The following is a 15,404-nucleotide window of genomic DNA, read 5'->3' on the forward strand; positions in this document are numbered from 1 at the left end:
GCACTGGGATATTATTCATCATTTGGTTAAATGCAAAGTTACTTCAAGTTAATTCTACAGCTTAAACTTTATTGAAAGATCCTTTTTGATTTAAAACCTTAAACAAATTGCACTTTAAAGGATTATAGATAATCCATTTTTTAAATTCAAGTACATCAGTGTTTGTTACTATGCAGAGACTATCTGTACAAAGTTTCATGTAACCTGTGATATTCAGTCATTTTTATTAAAATGTTAATGGAATTCCTTCAGCGGCGTGGTGGTGGGTATATTCAGCTAGGATTTCACCTGCAAGCCAGACTTCCCAAGAACCTAACAGCACTTCTGCTAAAAGGAAACCCAGGAAGGTATTCCTGGCCCTTGACTGAAATAGGATCCGAGCTCTTCTGCCTGCTTACGGAGGTAAGTTCCGCGGAAAGGCAGCCTGTCCGTGGCACAGAGCATGCCACGCTGGCCAGACTCCTCTAGGCAGCTTTCACTCTGTACCGGCAGCTGCTGAACAAAGCCTAGCAGAGCTCTCCCTGCCTGTCAGGACTGGCCCCTTAGCTAAACCCGGGCACACGGTGATCTGCCTAAAGGCTGCTGCAACTGTTTCCCAGCTCTTCAACTGCAATCTATACTGCTGCTGCTGCTGCAGACTCTGGCTCAATGCATCTGAATAAAATAACTTATTTTGCACTGTAAGAACTATAGTCTGAGCATGCCGTTGTTAGCCCATGTGATGAGTTTAAAAAAAAAAATACATAAAGCATCTGGGCAAGTATTTTTTAATCACTGTATGTGGCAGCTAGTGAAGAGAAAAATTAGGTAGTGTTTCCCATCACATACTGAAGAGGATCAGGATCTTTATTTAAGCTCTCGTGCAGAAGCTTTCCTGCATGAGTGGAGTGCTCTTCAAACTGAACACGTTAGCTATCTCTTAGCCCATACCGCAGGCTTCCAAAGCCACTTTGTGGAGATAGTTGCACTCAACTGTTGAACTGAAAAGCAAGGCTTTGCTTGCTGCAGTTTGATCATTCACCTTTAATAAGCTTTGTGACCATGGGCTCCTCGAGAGCTGTACAGCATTCCAGGGCTGGACTTCTGCTCACTGTGGTTCTTCACTCAACCACCACTACAGCCAGTTTAACACAGCAGCCTGGTAATTACAAGCCAAGCAGCAACGGAGGATTTTTTCCTCACTCTGAATTTCGAATCTGATTTCTCCACATACAATAGCACTCACCCACCGAACAAGCATTAACACAGTGTTGCTTATACAAAGTGTGGCTTAGAGGGTAACCCCATATAAATATTTTGGGAGGTCACTATACTTTCCCCACTGTACAAAAGTTCATGTAGCTATACAACAGAGTTATGCATACAACTTGCCCTTACACCACTGATACTTTTTAAAGCAGGACTTTAAAACATGTATTTACAACTTAGATATTCAAAGTTTTCTTCACTGCAAATATTATATCCTTTACTTGAGGTATGCAGTTATCTTCTAAATTTTTTGCATAAGGCATAGGAACATCTGCACCGGTAACACGCACAGCTGGAGCATCCAAGTAGTTAAAAGCAGATCCTGAAACAGAAGACAGTTGTCAACAAGGTTGCCATGCACTACAGTTTTCTCTCAATTCAATTTCTGAATCTTAATCTATTTAAACAAATTTGGTCCTGTAGGTCTAATATTCTAGAGCGCGCTGTTCCTGCTTCTTTATCGTCATGTATTATGGTTTAGACAAAAGGTTTTCATCCTGCTTCTCACACCGTCAAGTTCCTGGGATAAGAATTGCTCACAACAGAGTAAGAGCTGGATCCACCCTGTGAAAACCTCTGGAGCAAGACAACTAGGCTCAAGCTCCTCAGATATAAAACCCTAACTTTGCCTTCATCTGGCTTTATCAAGAAGTCTAGGGAATGAGATCAACACTTTTATTGCAAAACTCAGTACCTTCCATGATCCTGGCACAGATTTCAGCTCCTACTCCGAATTGCGGCCAACCTCCTTCTACAGTTACAAGATGGTTTGTCTTTACAACGCTGGCTTCCACTGTTTCAATATCCATCGGTCGAATGGTACGCAGATTTATAACCTGGGGGTGGGGAAGGGGGACTCCGTGAGTTTTGTCCTTTAGCACTTTCATCTACTGACTTTCAAGACAAGACTTAATAAAATTTCTAACTTTTTATCCTGGCAGAGACTGTGCAGAACAGTTTCTGGTGGCTCCTGGCAAATCCCAGACAGGGGAATCATGCTGTATCGAGATACAACCACACTAATACATACTGTCCTTGTTCTGCTTACTGTGCAGCTAGGTCAATCTGAAAACCGTTAGCAGTTGTGCCTTAATTTTGTGATGAAAAGGTCAAATGCAGAAACATGAAATGCATGTGCTTGGCTGACTGACGCTTAAGGCATTTACAAATGTAAGAAGCTTGTAGTAATTACACTGAAGTTTTGCGGAGCCTAACAAGAAGACCCTGCTTTTTTTCCCACTCTAGGGAAAGAGAAAACCAACAGAAACCCCACCCACCTCACACTCTACACCTTCTTTGGCAAGTACAGCAGCTGCTTCCAAACAGTGTCCGACAGGTCTTGAGTGTGACACTAATGTAACATGAGTTCCTAGAATAGAAACAAGTGTTAAAAAAAAAAAAAAAGAAAAACCACCTTAAGATTTAAAGCTTTTCTCTGGGCCTCAGGCTCCTTTCAAGGTAATGTTAGGATCCTCTTGTAAATTTAAGTTCCTTAAATTTATTTGAAATGTTAAGTATTCTATGCCCATACGTAGCATGAAGAGTGGTAGCAGAAGGACTGTGTGAAGACATAACTTAACCCTTTAATTCACGGAACTGAGGTGGTATTTAATATAGTTTTCAGATTATCCTTTTCAAACATTCATATAATTCAGTGGTAAATTCTGAACAGGTGGGCTGAAATACTACAACGATCTCTTCTGTGTTTTTGACAGAAGTTACATACTAAGATAAAAAAAAAGCTTTTTAGACATCTTTATACTAAGGAACAAATCTTTTAGGAAGGTACAGTTTTAGATAAGATATAGAGAATCAAGTGATTTTTCTTTATATGGGCAACAGAACAATGAAGTATACTACAGTATAAAATAACATTTGAACACTTAAGATTTGAAACGTTTTTCTGTGCCCCAAGACAGCAGTATGAACAGCAAAAAGGCTAAAAAAAAAAGTCCCTAAGCAGTTCAGTTAATAAGGAAACAAACTGTATTCTCAGCTTACCTTGCCTTTCTATTTTAGCTTTTCCAATTGGAACCACAAAATCCTTTGACTGTGCCTGTTCAGACATTTCAAAGGGAACACCATACAGTAATTCATTTTCCAGCATCACAACTAAAAGAAAACATACTTGGATTAATGCACACATCTGCAGGCAGAGGACTGTACTGATAGTTAACGGTACTGCAGCAGACTAGCTCAAGATACTAAGCCCATTCACGTAACAAGGACTTAGAGTATGTTTGCAGAAGCAAAAAAAAAAAAAACAACTAATCACAGTCTTTACTTCAATGCTGAATTACTTAAAAAATTGTCTACAATTAGTCTTAAATGAGATCAGATATTTAACTTTTGGTACATGACGGTAGAATCACTAGTTTTAGAAAGGTCTTTGATTTTGCATGCGTGTTTAAGAGGAACAAAGGCAAAGGTTGCCCTCCTTTTAATTAATGACATTCTGAATTTATCACGTGAATTTCATTAAAAATTAGTTACATAGACATTGTATATGCAGGAACACCTCCTGAGTCATCTTCATCCTTTTTAACCCCTTTACGATAGATTCATAAATGCTTCTTCCAAGTTTCCTGTTTGATACCAAACTGGCATTGAAGACACATAGGTGGCAACAGCACAAAATTAGAGTCTACTGCTAGCAAGCCAAGTACCTGTTAGGAAAAAGTTAAGTACTTGAGTCAATACTTCTGTGCCTTTGTAACTACCCTAAAGCTGCAGTAAAACCTTAAGTGTTTTAGGGTTTAACAATAGTTTTTTTTGTTTGAAATGGGGTAGGAGGGAAAAACAGACATTCTTTTCAGTATCAAGTGCTAGGTATTGCGGTGATCTGCCTGTGTTCACCTGGGTTATCGTCCCGGACTGATGCTTTCAGCAGACCTTTGGCATCTTCTGAGCTCCAAGGACTAACAACTTTCAGTCCCGGGCAGTGCCCGTACCAAGCTGCGAAGCACTGTGAGTGCTGAGCGGCGACTCCAGCCGATGCCCCGTTGGGGCCCCGGAAGACGATGGGAACAGCGATTGATCCTGCAGACATGTAACAGGTCTTGGCAGCGGAGTTTATAACCTGATCAATTGCTTGCATGGAGAAGTTGAACGTCATGAATTCGCACACTGGTCTCAACCCTGCCTATTAAATATATTAGAATATATATTAGTATGTTTTTACGTAAACATAATTTAAATGTTTAATTCAGAAGGAATGCAAATTTACAAACCATAGCAGCACCGACAGCAATTCCTGTGAAGCCCATCTGAAAGAGAAGGAAACCCAGGATAAGCACCGGGGGAGCGGCTGAGGAGGGGATCGCCAGGACAGGAGACAGGGGCAGCCATACCTCTGATATCGGGGTGTCGATCACCCTCTTGTCCCCGTACTTCTTCCAGAGGCCCCTAGAGACCTGCAGGGCAGGAGAGAGGAGTCAGGGCCCGCCTGAGGCCCCTTCACGGCCCGGTAACGGCATCCACGCACCTTGTAAGCGCCATCGTACTGGGCCACCTCCTCGCCCAGCAGGAAGACGCGCTCGTCCCGCTCCAGCTCCTCATCCAGCGCCTGGTTCAGCGCGTCCCGCACCGTCACCTGCGAGACACCGGCAGTCGGGCGGGGTGGGGGCACGGCCCGCAGCCGCCGCGCTCCCCACACGCCGGGACCGCGGGGAGTCGCCTCACCGCGCCTCACCGCCCACCCGCCCCGGGGCCGGACGCTTCCCTTGAGGGGGACGAGCCCCTCTCTCGGGACACCCCTCCCCGCGGCGGCCCCGCTACCTGTATAGGGGCGGGCGCGGAGAGGCGGATCCCCCTGCGCTGCTGCAGCGGCCGCCCGGCGGCGCGGCCCCGCGGCGGGAGGCGGGCGCCCAGCGGGGCCAGGTGCCGCAGTGCCGCCGCAGCCGCCGCCATCTTGGCCGTGTCCTCTAGCGCGGAGCCAGCGGGGCGCCGCGCGCCGCTGGTGACGACGGGGCCCCGCCCCCCGCCAGCGGTCTCGCCCCGCCCCTCCGCGCTCTCGCGAGAACCTCCGCGCGCGACGGCGGGCGGCGCGGCCTTTGTACGCCACTTCCGGTCCCGGCGGCGGCGGCTGGGCCCGCTGGGGACAACCGTGCGCCCGCCCTGCATTGACGGGGAGGCGCATGGCGCGGGCTCCAGCGCCCCGCCCGCGGCCACGGCTTCGCCCTTCGGCGACGGGGCTGCCCGGGCCGGGCCCCTCCCAGCCCCCTCGGTGACGCTGCGGCCGGACGCGGGGCCGAGGCGGGCGCCGAGCGCGGCCACCCGGCTGGCGGCCCTGAGGTGAACGGGGGCGGCGCTGAGGCGCCCCGCGGCCCGGCGGCGCCGGCCCCGCCCCAGCACCGACCGGGGAGGGCGTGGCCGGGGGGCGGAGCTTGTCCAGGACACCCCCTCGCTCCGCCCCCGCCCGCACTGGCGGCTCAACTCCGGGCTCGCCCTCAGTCGTCCTCGCCGCCGCCGGGCTCTGCCTCAGCGCCGGGAGCTGCGCCCGTGAGTGCCGGGCTGGGCTGAGCCGCCTGGGGCGGGGGGGGCGTGGGGTCGGGCGGCGGGGTCTGCCCTGCTCCGGGGGAGCGGAGCGGAGCGGGGCCGGGCGCCCGGGGCCCGTGTGGGGCGGGGAGAGGAGCCGAGCCCGCACCCTCTGTGGGGGAGCGCTTTAAGGCGGGATGGCCGCCTCCCGGTTCGGGGTGAGGGGCAGGGCGCGGGGCTGGGCTCCTGGGGCCTTTTCGGTGCCGGGGGAGGGCTGCGGGGTGGGATGCTGGGGCCCCGGTGTCCGGGTGGGGATGGGACAGCGGGTGCCTGGGTCCTGGTCCCGGTTGGGCTGGGGGGAGGATGCGGGGGTGGGAGCCGGGGTGCCCGGCGGTGATCTCTGGCAGGGGGGGTCAGGGATGTGTGGGTCGTGCCCCGCGCGGGGAGGGGCGTGGGTCCTCCTGCCCCACCGGGGAGAGGGAGGCAGAGCTGGGATGCTGGTTTGGGGTGGGGGCGAGGGTGTGGGCTCTTGGGTCACTTGGGGGGGGGGGGCAAAATGTCTGGGTTCATTTGCAGCATCTTTGCTGAATCATTGTGATCCTGGGGAGAGTTCGTCCACCATGAGCTCTCTGGCTCCTCTGTGATGGAAACCGGCACTTCCCAGCTCCTGCTGCAGGCCTGGGCCCCGCTCTAGCCTGGGCTCGCGGGAAGGATTTCTGCCCCTGTCTTGCTGTTGCTCCTCGGTCCACGCATGTGCCGAGCCCTGTTGGTGTGTGCAGGGAGGCTCAGTGTTTCTGATGCCTGCCATCCTCCAAAACTGGAGACCCGTTTCCACACACAGACAACTACCAGTTAGTTTTACAGAAGCAATATGCATGGGTAAAACCCAGCTGTTGTCGTGGGTGCTGAAAGCCTGGGTGCCTGGGGTTCCTTCAGCACAGGGCCAGCAGGACCAGGCTAGATACCAGTGCCTTCTTTTGGCCCTTGTGAGAGGAGGGCCAAAGTAATATCATGATGCGGGCATTTCAAACAAGTAGCCGTTAAAATAAAAGTTTGGAACCTGGACTTAAACCAGGATGTTGTAGAGATCCTCGGGGAAGGGAAGGAAACTTCAGAAGCTTGGAATTTAATAGACGTAAAGGAGTGAAAACGCTGAGTGGCTAGCATGAGTGTTTTTCCCTCCTGCCTGAGGTGAAGACTAAGTATTAGTAAAAAGCAACTAAAGAAAAGCAAGAACTAAGTTAATTTTTAATAAACTGCATTAGTCATTTAAACTTGACATGTGTACAAGGTGACGGATGCTTTCTTTAGTGAAGCTGATCTGCTGAAATACCAGAAGATTCGGTAAATGGTTGTTTTAAGAGCTTACCTCCTCCTCGCTCCCTTGGTTAGGGTAGCACAGTGCTGGATCCTCATGGATTTGCTCTGCAGACTATCGTCTTGCTGTACAGTTTGGTGGAGTACAGTCATCACTGGTGCTAGCTTAGTTCTTGTCAGTTCAGGTGAGTCCCCGATAATGATTTACAGTAAAAACTTACCTTCCAAATGTTATGACTGGCTGGGGAATAGAGAGGTTTTCCACATACAGCATACCTGTGCTGAGGGCAGGGGCTGCTTTTTCTCGTCTCTGGCAATCTAAATGTGAGAGGCAGGGAGCTCATCAAGTGGGTGAGTAACTTGAATACCAAGTATATTTATCTATTTAAGTAGAGTCCTGGCTTTGTTCTTTTTAGTTTTTAAGTTGCCATTTGTAGAATTCCTGTCAACTCTATATTGACCTTGATATCTAAGGTAACTATTGAGGCTAAGCAGTTTGCGTGGAGGTTAAACAGCTTGTGTTGTAGTATTGGTACCAAACTGTACATTAAAGACTAGTGCCACAAGTAAATCCTTTAATTCTTTTGTTGGAAAAACTAGATGAAAAACATTCGGAGCAAATCAGGTGGTGTGTGCCTTTTAACTTTTACCTGTTAGGTGTATTTCTACTGCTCGTTTCAGTAACTGCATATGACACAAACACTGTGATTTTCTCCAGATGCAGTGTGTGGCCTGTGGCCTTGACTAAACGCAGTGCACGTGGTCCCAGCAGTGCAAACGCTTGGCAGTGCTGCTGGCATCCCCTGGGCCTGTCCTGAGTCCGTGTGTGTGTGTATGTGTTCGCAGATGCAGATGTTCAGCTGACTCTCATTTGCTTTCTCTGAATTTCAGCTTGCAAAATGGTTGCATGTTAGCAGCTCTGTTCTGGGAGAAGCCCTGCTGAAGTTAATGGGACTACCTGTTGCAGTAGTGTTGCTGGTAAATAGCCTGGTAATCCTCTGAGTCATAACATATGAAATAAGAATGAGCATTTTATAAATGCAGGTATCCAATTTGGTGTATTAAGTATAAAATGATGAATTGAGTGCTTTTCTTCAGAGGTACTCGCTTCTCATAGTTTTGGATGTGCTTGGTGCTGGGCTTCGGCAGCAGCCGTTATGCCCATGTTTGTGCTGTGTATCTTCTCCCTGCTTGCAGAAGCAGCTTAACGAAAGCAGGACTGTGGTTTGACACAATCAGTGCGCTTCTGCTCTCACTGAAGAATGACATCCTGTTTGTCTTAGATGGTGTCAGCAGTTTGTCTGGCTGAATTTCATCTTAAATGAGTATTTCTTACAGTTATTAAAGGCAGGCTGTCTTGGGATACAACTGCATGTTGTCTGTTACCTGCTGTCTGGACACGAATAGCCACGTTAGTGAGACTGTGCCTGGGTGTGGTATGGTGTTGTGTGACACAGGGACGAGATCTGGCTTGAGGCTGCCCACCCCAGGGTGTGGATGGAGTGAGTGGCTGCCCACCCCCACCGATGCATCACTGTATTTCATTCAGGAAGAATTTAAAGCATCATTGAAAGGGTGTACATCATGAAGGGTGTATGTCCCCACCCTTGTTGTGATGTCGTTTGCTAGTCCTTATCTTGGGTTGTACCTGAACAGAGCTATTTTTGCCTGTGAAGTTGTCTAGAAATTCAGAGCTCCCAGGTTGGTGAGGGAAGCAGTGAGTAGTTGTGATCACACTCAGGCCTTTTAGGATGGCTTCCCGGTATCATTCCTTCACGTTGTGCACCTCGCTCCAGCCCTGGCTTTGCCAGGGAGGTTTGTGCGTGCCTAGTGATTCTGGGTCCTTACCAAAGGTCAGTGAGGCTTCTTGATGCCACTTATATGTTGAGGGCTGAGTTTATTTCAGCTAATTACTCTCGTAAATTATTCACTCCGGTATTACGTAGCAATGCTGTGATCAAAGATTAGTTCATGCCCTTGTACAGACAGGCAGTGTCATCTGTTTCTTTCCCTGATAAAGAAAGTCTTGATTCATCTGTAGCGTGGACTTAGATGCTGACCAAAATAACATAGTATCTGTCCACCAGTTTAAATAACTGATGGGCATCTATCTGTCTTTAAAATATTCTGAACATACAATTTCAGTTAATTTTATTAAGACTGCAAATATCTGCTGTCATGATTACCAGTGAAGTTTCTGTCTGGCTTCATTGTTTCACTTTCGAGTGAATGTTTTCCTTGAATATCAGAAATCTGTACCAGTCTCTCCTGTGGTTTTAATGTATCTGCATGTTATACTGGTGGTGTACTTGACCAGAATAACACCTATAAGTGCTGGAATTTAAAAGGTCTGTGCTGTTGATAAAAGTTAATGAGCTGTACTTGAATGACAATTCCAAATAAAGAATACCTGAATTAATTCACTTCTTGATTTGTGAGCAGTTAAAAAAAATAATTACAGAGGTTGGCGAAAGAGCTGGCATTCCAGGTTTATCTGCTGTCGGGGGGAGGGGGTGCTTTAATGTACTTTCTTGAGGCATGCTTCGTCTCTAATTTGTAAAAACAGGATCCTGGTATGACTAGTTCTGTATCTTAGTATTCCTTAATCTTCTGTTGTCTGACCTCACAATTTTCGTATACTCATTTTGGTTTTTCTGCTCTTTAATACATCTAAGATGCAGCTGAGGCTGTGCTCATGCTGCTGGTCCCCGAAGCCTGACCTGCTGGACGCTGTTGTGCCTGGGCTGTGCGTTTGGGCAGGGTAGCAGAGCCCAGAGAGGTGGGATGTGCTGCCTTGCTCTGTGGAGAATGAGACCGACCTTGTTTGCTAGGAATGAGAAGGGCAAGTAATTTTTTTGGTTGGGAATTAACTGTGAACCTTCAGGGTTTTTTGGAATGTAGGGCTCTGGCTCTGTTAAATCTTGGTGCTGCTTTTAACTGGGTGACTGTGGTGTTGAAGTTTGCTAGTTAAGAGGATGGGAGCAGAAGTCTTGGTAACTGTGTGGTCTTTAAGATGTAAAAATAAACAAAGCTGAGAAGCTGTACCCTACTTAAAACAGACTGACCTAAATTTTCAGCAATGCTAGCAGAGAGGCAGGTTCTGGGTAGGGATAGAGGCTTACTGACGACAGGCTTCCATGTCCATGCATTGCTTGACATGGTCGACAGGCCACCTTTGGAAAATCTCCACTGGTGTCTGGGGTCACTGCTTCCCCACCTCGAGTTGCACAACCCGGGCTGTGGATTTCCCTTGCTGTGCTTGTGTGGAGAGTGTCCCCTTATTATGCAAGTCAGCAGTTCAGCATCTTCTGGGAAGTTATGGCATGAACCACTTCTCAAATTGCTTTTGTTGGAGCGTTGTTGAAAATGTTTGATGTCCTCTGCCTTGTCCCTAAAGAGATTTCTTTCAAGAGTGTGTATGTGTCTGTGAAGTCCACTCATACTCTTTGTCTGTAGATTAATGTTCTTGCTATCAATTGCAGTTCTCCACTACTGAATTATTAATTTCTCAGTGAGATTTTTTTTTTTCTTCTTACTGTTCATTGACTTCATGCTTGATTTATTCTTCTGCACAGTTTGAAACTGGAGCATAGGAATTTTGACTAATATTAATGGATCACATGTATGACCTCAATGGTGGATAAATAAACTTTTTTTTAATGGGGAAAAGGACGTCTGTCTTCTAAAGTACTCACGGTTTCCCAGGTGAAAGGTAGTCTGTTTGCGAATGTACGTTATCCTCAGTGGCACATCGCTTGTTATTGAACAAAACAGGGATGGTCAGACAGCTGGTGATTACCCGTGTGCTCTGGAGCCAGTCCTGTGGGTAGCGTGAAGGGAGAACGAGGGAAAAGCTCATTTGTAGATTCTCCTGCTAATGTGGCTTTGTAGCTGAATGCTCTCCTGGCAGAGAGCCTGCCTTTGATTAGAAAGCATTCCTCTCGGTTGTTCTTGTAGGTACTAATGGTCTGCCATGTTTTGTTCTTTGTTTTGTGTTTTTGTGTGTGCTTTTTCCTGCAGGGAGATAATAAGAGGTGAATTGCGTATCCTTTCAGCAGCCTTCTGTTAAACTTGGAATACCACAGTTCAAGCAATTGAACAGATGGATAATGGAGACTGGGGATATATGGTAAGTGTGCGCTGTGCGGTACAACTGGGCTTTCAAGATCTTGCGGTAAGAATCCTTCCAGATCTGTCTTGTGTAGATCCAGAGCTTCAGTCACGTGAGAAGAAAAACTGCGCGTGTTACAACAGCTTACATTCTCTGGAGTGCTTCACCTCGCGTGCTATTTGTGGGGAGAGCTCAGATTCATATTTCCTAGGTACAATCAGTGAGTATTTAACCGATGCCTTAAGCTCACTGTTAACCGTTTTCCTAACACACAAAAGCTGAAAGTAGTTTGTGCTTCCTGCATATAATTTTAAGGACTTTGTCGTTTTACTTATAAAGAAAAATATTTTTCCTTGGTAAACCCTGTTTCAAACTAGACAAATGCATCTTATTTTTCTCCTCTTCTCTTTCTCTAAACATTCTGCTGCCATGCATATGTCTCTCTTCTCTGGCTGGCCTCAGTCCTGGTTGTTAGGGTTGGTGGCCAGATGGGATTTATGTTCCTTTCTGTCTTGCTTCCTCATGTGCTATCTGGAAGCTGATGGAGACTGGTTTGTGCTCTGCCCCCTTCTATGCAGTGTGCAAATTTGCTAATAAATATTTCTTTTTAGCATTAAAAGCTGAAAGTTCTTTTTTGTTTGCTTGTTTTAATGATGCCTCAACTAATACATGGATTATTTGATTGTGAGCTGTTTGTCCTGTGTCTAAACTTGCACTGTCATCCTCTTTTGAGGGGGAGAGAGAGGCTTAAGACTTGTTCAGCTGATTTTTTTTTTTTTTTGCTTCTTGTTTTTGTTCTAGAATGAGAAACAGATTGTGAAAGTAAGGAGCACTGATGGGCCTCATTCAGACTAACTTGTTCTTCAGGAAATCTCTCTGTTCTCATTTCCCCATCTGTAGAATAGGAAAAAAACTTGGTTGCCCAAATGCAAAACTTCTGTGACAGTAGCTCAGTTGTTAAGATTTCTAAAGCATTCTGGAAATGCGCGTTCTGAATGTTAAGTATCATCCTGTCTAGTTGCCAGTTGTGCCTTGTTGCTAGGTGGCTTGGATTTGTTCAGGTTTAAACACCACTTAAAGGCTTTGAATGGGAGAAGCGTGATTCTGTCCAGAGCCTGCAGTTTTCAAACAGTATTTGCTATATGTGTCAGTGAGGTGATTGAATCTTCTTGTGGTGGCTTGATAAACTCTGCAATTTCTCTCTTTCTAGATGACTGATCCAGTCACGCTAAATGTGGGTGGACACATGTATACGACATCCCTTACAACTCTAACGAGATATCCTGACTCAATGCTTGGGGCCATGTTCAGGGGAGACTTCCCCACTGCCAGGGACTCTCAGGGCAATTACTTTATTGACAGAGATGGACCACTTTTCCGTTATGTTCTTAACTTTTTAAGGACCTCAGAGCTCACTTTGCCACTGGACTTCAAGGAGTTCGACCTACTTCGGAAGGAAGCGGACTTCTATCAGATTGAACCACTAATTCAGTGTCTTAATGACCCCAAGCCGCTGTATCCCGTGGATACCTTTGAGGAGGTGGTGGAGCTGTCCAGCACCCGCAAGCTTTCCAAGTACTCCAACCCGGTGGCTGTAATCATCACGCAGCTCACTATCACGACAAAAGTCCACTCGTTACTGGAAGGCATTTCAAACTACTTCACAAAGTGGAATAAGCATATGATGGACACCAGGGACTGCCAGGTTTCCTTCACTTTCGGGCCATGTGATTACCACCAGGAAGTGTCGCTCAGAGTCCATCTGATGGAGTACATCACAAAGCAAGGCTTCACGATCAGGAATACCAGAGTTCATCATATGAGTGAGCGTGCCAATGAAAACACAGTGGAACATAACTGGACTTTCTGTAGACTGGCACGGAAAACAGATGACTGATTCTGACTCCACAGGAGCCACTTCAGTGTTTAGCAACTTAATTGGACAGTAAACCCGAGAGAGTCTGGATTTTGACTAAAGCAACAATGTGGGCTTTTTTTATACGACTATTTATTGTTTATCAGTAAGGACTGGAGGAATTTCGTTCTCTAGCAGCTCTATCCTTTTGTCCTGTTCCGAAAAAAACATGCATGTGCCTGTTCAGTCAAGACACCTTTTTGTTTGAAAGAGGGAGTCCGAAGAATTAGTACAATAGGGTATTTTGTGTCATTAACACAATTCTCTGATGCAACTTAAAGTGCTAAAATTACCTCCGTTTAAATGGTTTCTAATCCATCTAATGCTACGATACTGGGTGCGAGAAACAAACAGAATTTAAGATGCAGTTGGGGAAAAGCTGCTATCATGTAGACTAATTTAGTTTCTAAATCAATAAACAGTATTGTAATATTCTAGGAAAACAAATCCCACCCTTTAAAAGTACTTGATAAGTACAGTTTCTTACAGTTATGACAACTGTTTCTTTCTATGCATATAAATCAAGCAACCAAATATTATCTGTAGCCATGGAAATATGATTAGAAATATTTATATTGAATTCTAAATGCAAAATGTCCCTGTGGTAGAATTCATATTTTTAATGCCTGGTGCAATATTATTCCCAAGTGTAATGCCTGCCAGCAAGAAGCTAATAAAAATGTGAAATACAGAATACTATTTTGTTTTGGGTTGTTTTTTTTTTTTTGTCTTCTAGAACTCTAATACTTAAAAACCCCAAACCAACCAAACAAAACTACCCCACCCAAAACCTGTTTTTCCATTCTGCAGAGTAGCTCAGATGCTCTGGTAGGGCTTCATTCTCCTCCATTACTGATATATTTTGTTCCTTTTTGTCTTAATCAGTTGATTCAGCTGTCCTCGTTATAGGAAAAAGCTTGTGTTTTGAAAACTGCATTATAACTAACAAAAGGATGGCAAGTATTTGTACTGGCTAAAGGGATAGGGATGGAGGGAACATGGAGCCTAAATACTTGTAGCTGCTAAGTAGCGTTGTCTAGTTTGTCAGCGATTTATCTAGTGACTTTATATATGTAGTTTTAACTTTGGAGTGCTGTTTCTGATGATATTCAAGTCAAGGCATGCAAGTTCTGTGGTTTTACTCAATGTTGATTAGCCGTTTCTGCTTACCTTGGGCACTTGGTCATAGTTATTAATAGAATTTCTGGTTATGCTCTAACTTGAATGCTGTTGGGAGTAAGAGAGTTGATACCTGTTTTGATGAATGGATCACACTCTCCCGCGAAGTTCTTGTCACAAACGTTCCTTGCCACAACTGCTTTCTCTCTGGGCTGTGCGGACCACAGCTCTTTGGGGATGTAAGAGGGGTTTGGATTTCTATGGTAGCTGCTGGTTCTTGAAGGCAGGAGCTTTCCATCCCTGTCTCAGGGGTGTATTTGTCTTATTTTGTCTCGCCCTCTTCATACATTGTAGGGGGTTTGACTTCGTAATAAGAGGCAGCAAGACCTTTATTCTTCCTATAAGGAGGGAAAGAAAAGCTGAACTGATGAAGCTCAGGAAAAGTGGTTGTTTCCTTCCTGCAACATGTGGTAAGAACTATCTGTGTTAACTGGCATTGAATTATGATCACAAGATGTTCTTTGCAACGCTTAATTTACTAGCAAATTAATGACTGGCCTGGATCAGCCTGCCCTTTCCATAATTATGAAGTATAATAATTAGAGAAGCAGTATTCCAAATAATACACTTTATTGGAACCCGAGATTTATAGAAAGACAGTATGAGCGGCTCTGTTAATGGGAAAGTAAATTCTGCAGGCTGGAATTGGCATCGGCTTTGTCTGAATCTTCATTAGCCAGAAATACTACACTGCTGAGCAAGTTAAGAGCTATTTTAATTGTCCAAACAGATGTACTTTCTAATATACGTCTTGATCTAAGAGAGCAAGTTGTTCCTAGAAACCAAGGACCATATTTTTACCTTCTTTGGGTTTTTCAGTAAAGTGGGGGAGGTGTTTTGCTGGTGGTTTTTGGGGGGGGGGGGGGGCTGGGTGGGTTTTGGTTTTGGGTTTGTTTTTTTTTAAAGGCACTGTACAGTTATAACACACTGAGGGGGTGCTCATAATGTGTGTGGGGGTTTCCCTCAATTGTCATATAGTGGATTTAGAAAAAGAATAAGAAAGCCAAATGGCATAGTTTTGATGCTATCAGGATGCTTCAGGTTGGAGAACATTAAACCCTAGGCTATTTCTGACTAGATTGCCTCACAGCAGTGGGTACCACTCAGCATTGTTTGGCTTCTGTCTGATTAAATGCAAATGGCTGGCTAAGAGTCTTG

The 15,404-nt window shown here is 45.8% G+C and overlaps 2 protein-coding genes across 6 annotated transcripts; one reads left to right on the forward strand and one right to left on the reverse strand.

Annotated features, from left to right (window-relative positions):
- Window positions 1-48: 48 nt before the first annotated feature.
- On the reverse strand, window positions 49-5,157 carry PDHB (pyruvate dehydrogenase E1 subunit beta). The gene is made up of 9 exons (XM_075714015.1): window positions 5,026-5,157; window positions 4,733-4,840; window positions 4,599-4,661; window positions 4,479-4,514; window positions 4,105-4,390; window positions 3,250-3,360; window positions 2,526-2,617; window positions 1,943-2,084; window positions 49-1,570 (listed from the first exon to the last, which is right to left on the reverse strand). The coding sequence occupies exons 1-9, from the start codon at window positions 5,155-5,157 to the stop codon at window positions 1,425-1,427; spliced, it is 1,116 nt and encodes a 371-aa protein (XP_075570130.1). The 3' UTR covers window positions 49-1,424.
- Window positions 5,158-5,715: 558 nt separating this feature from the next.
- KCTD6 (potassium channel tetramerization domain containing 6) lies at window positions 5,716-13,742 on the forward strand. Of its 5 annotated transcripts, none has more exons than XM_075714378.1 (3): window positions 5,716-5,748; window positions 11,062-11,170; window positions 12,363-13,742. In XM_075714378.1, exons 2-3 carry the CDS (start codon window positions 11,144-11,146, stop codon window positions 13,047-13,049), a joined length of 714 nt encoding a protein of 237 aa, XP_075570493.1. In that variant the 5' UTR covers window positions 5,716-5,748; window positions 11,062-11,143; the 3' UTR covers window positions 13,050-13,742. The 5 variants fall into 5 exon arrangements, with proteins under 5 accessions (XP_075570493.1, XP_075570494.1, XP_075570495.1 ...); XM_075714379.1 differs by lacking the exon at window positions 5,716-5,748 and adding an exon at window positions 7,997-8,019; XM_075714380.1 differs by lacking the exon at window positions 5,716-5,748 and having other exon boundaries at window positions 11,137-11,170; window positions 11,954-13,742.
- Window positions 13,743-15,404: the final 1,662 nt, after the last annotated feature.

Source organism: Pelecanus crispus, chromosome 7, assembly GCF_030463565.1.
Source record: "Pelecanus crispus isolate bPelCri1 chromosome 7, bPelCri1.pri, whole genome shotgun sequence".
Classification (NCBI taxonomy): Eukaryota; Metazoa; Chordata; class Aves; order Pelecaniformes; family Pelecanidae; genus Pelecanus; species Pelecanus crispus.

Excerpts from the sequence above, each read along its gene's own strand:
- PDHB (XM_075714015.1), bottom strand. The coding sequence starts at position 5,157 with ATGGCGGCGGCTGCGGCGGCACTGCGGCACCTGGCCCCGCTGGGCGCC. Across the intron at positions 4,841-5,025 it reads CCGCGCCCGCCCCTATACAG|GTGACGGTGCGGGACGCGCT; the intron begins GTAGCGGGGCCG and ends GGTGTCTCGCAG. Across the intron at positions 2,618-3,249 it reads AGCTAAAATAGAAAGGCAAG|GAACTCATGTTACATTAGTG; the intron begins GTAAGCTGAGAA and ends TTTCTATTCTAG.
- KCTD6 (XM_075714378.1), top strand. The coding sequence starts at position 11,144 with ATGGATAATGGAGACTGGGGATATATG. Across the intron at positions 11,171-12,362 it reads ATGGAGACTGGGGATATATG|ATGACTGATCCAGTCACGCT; the intron begins GTAAGTGTGCGC and ends CTCTCTTTCTAG.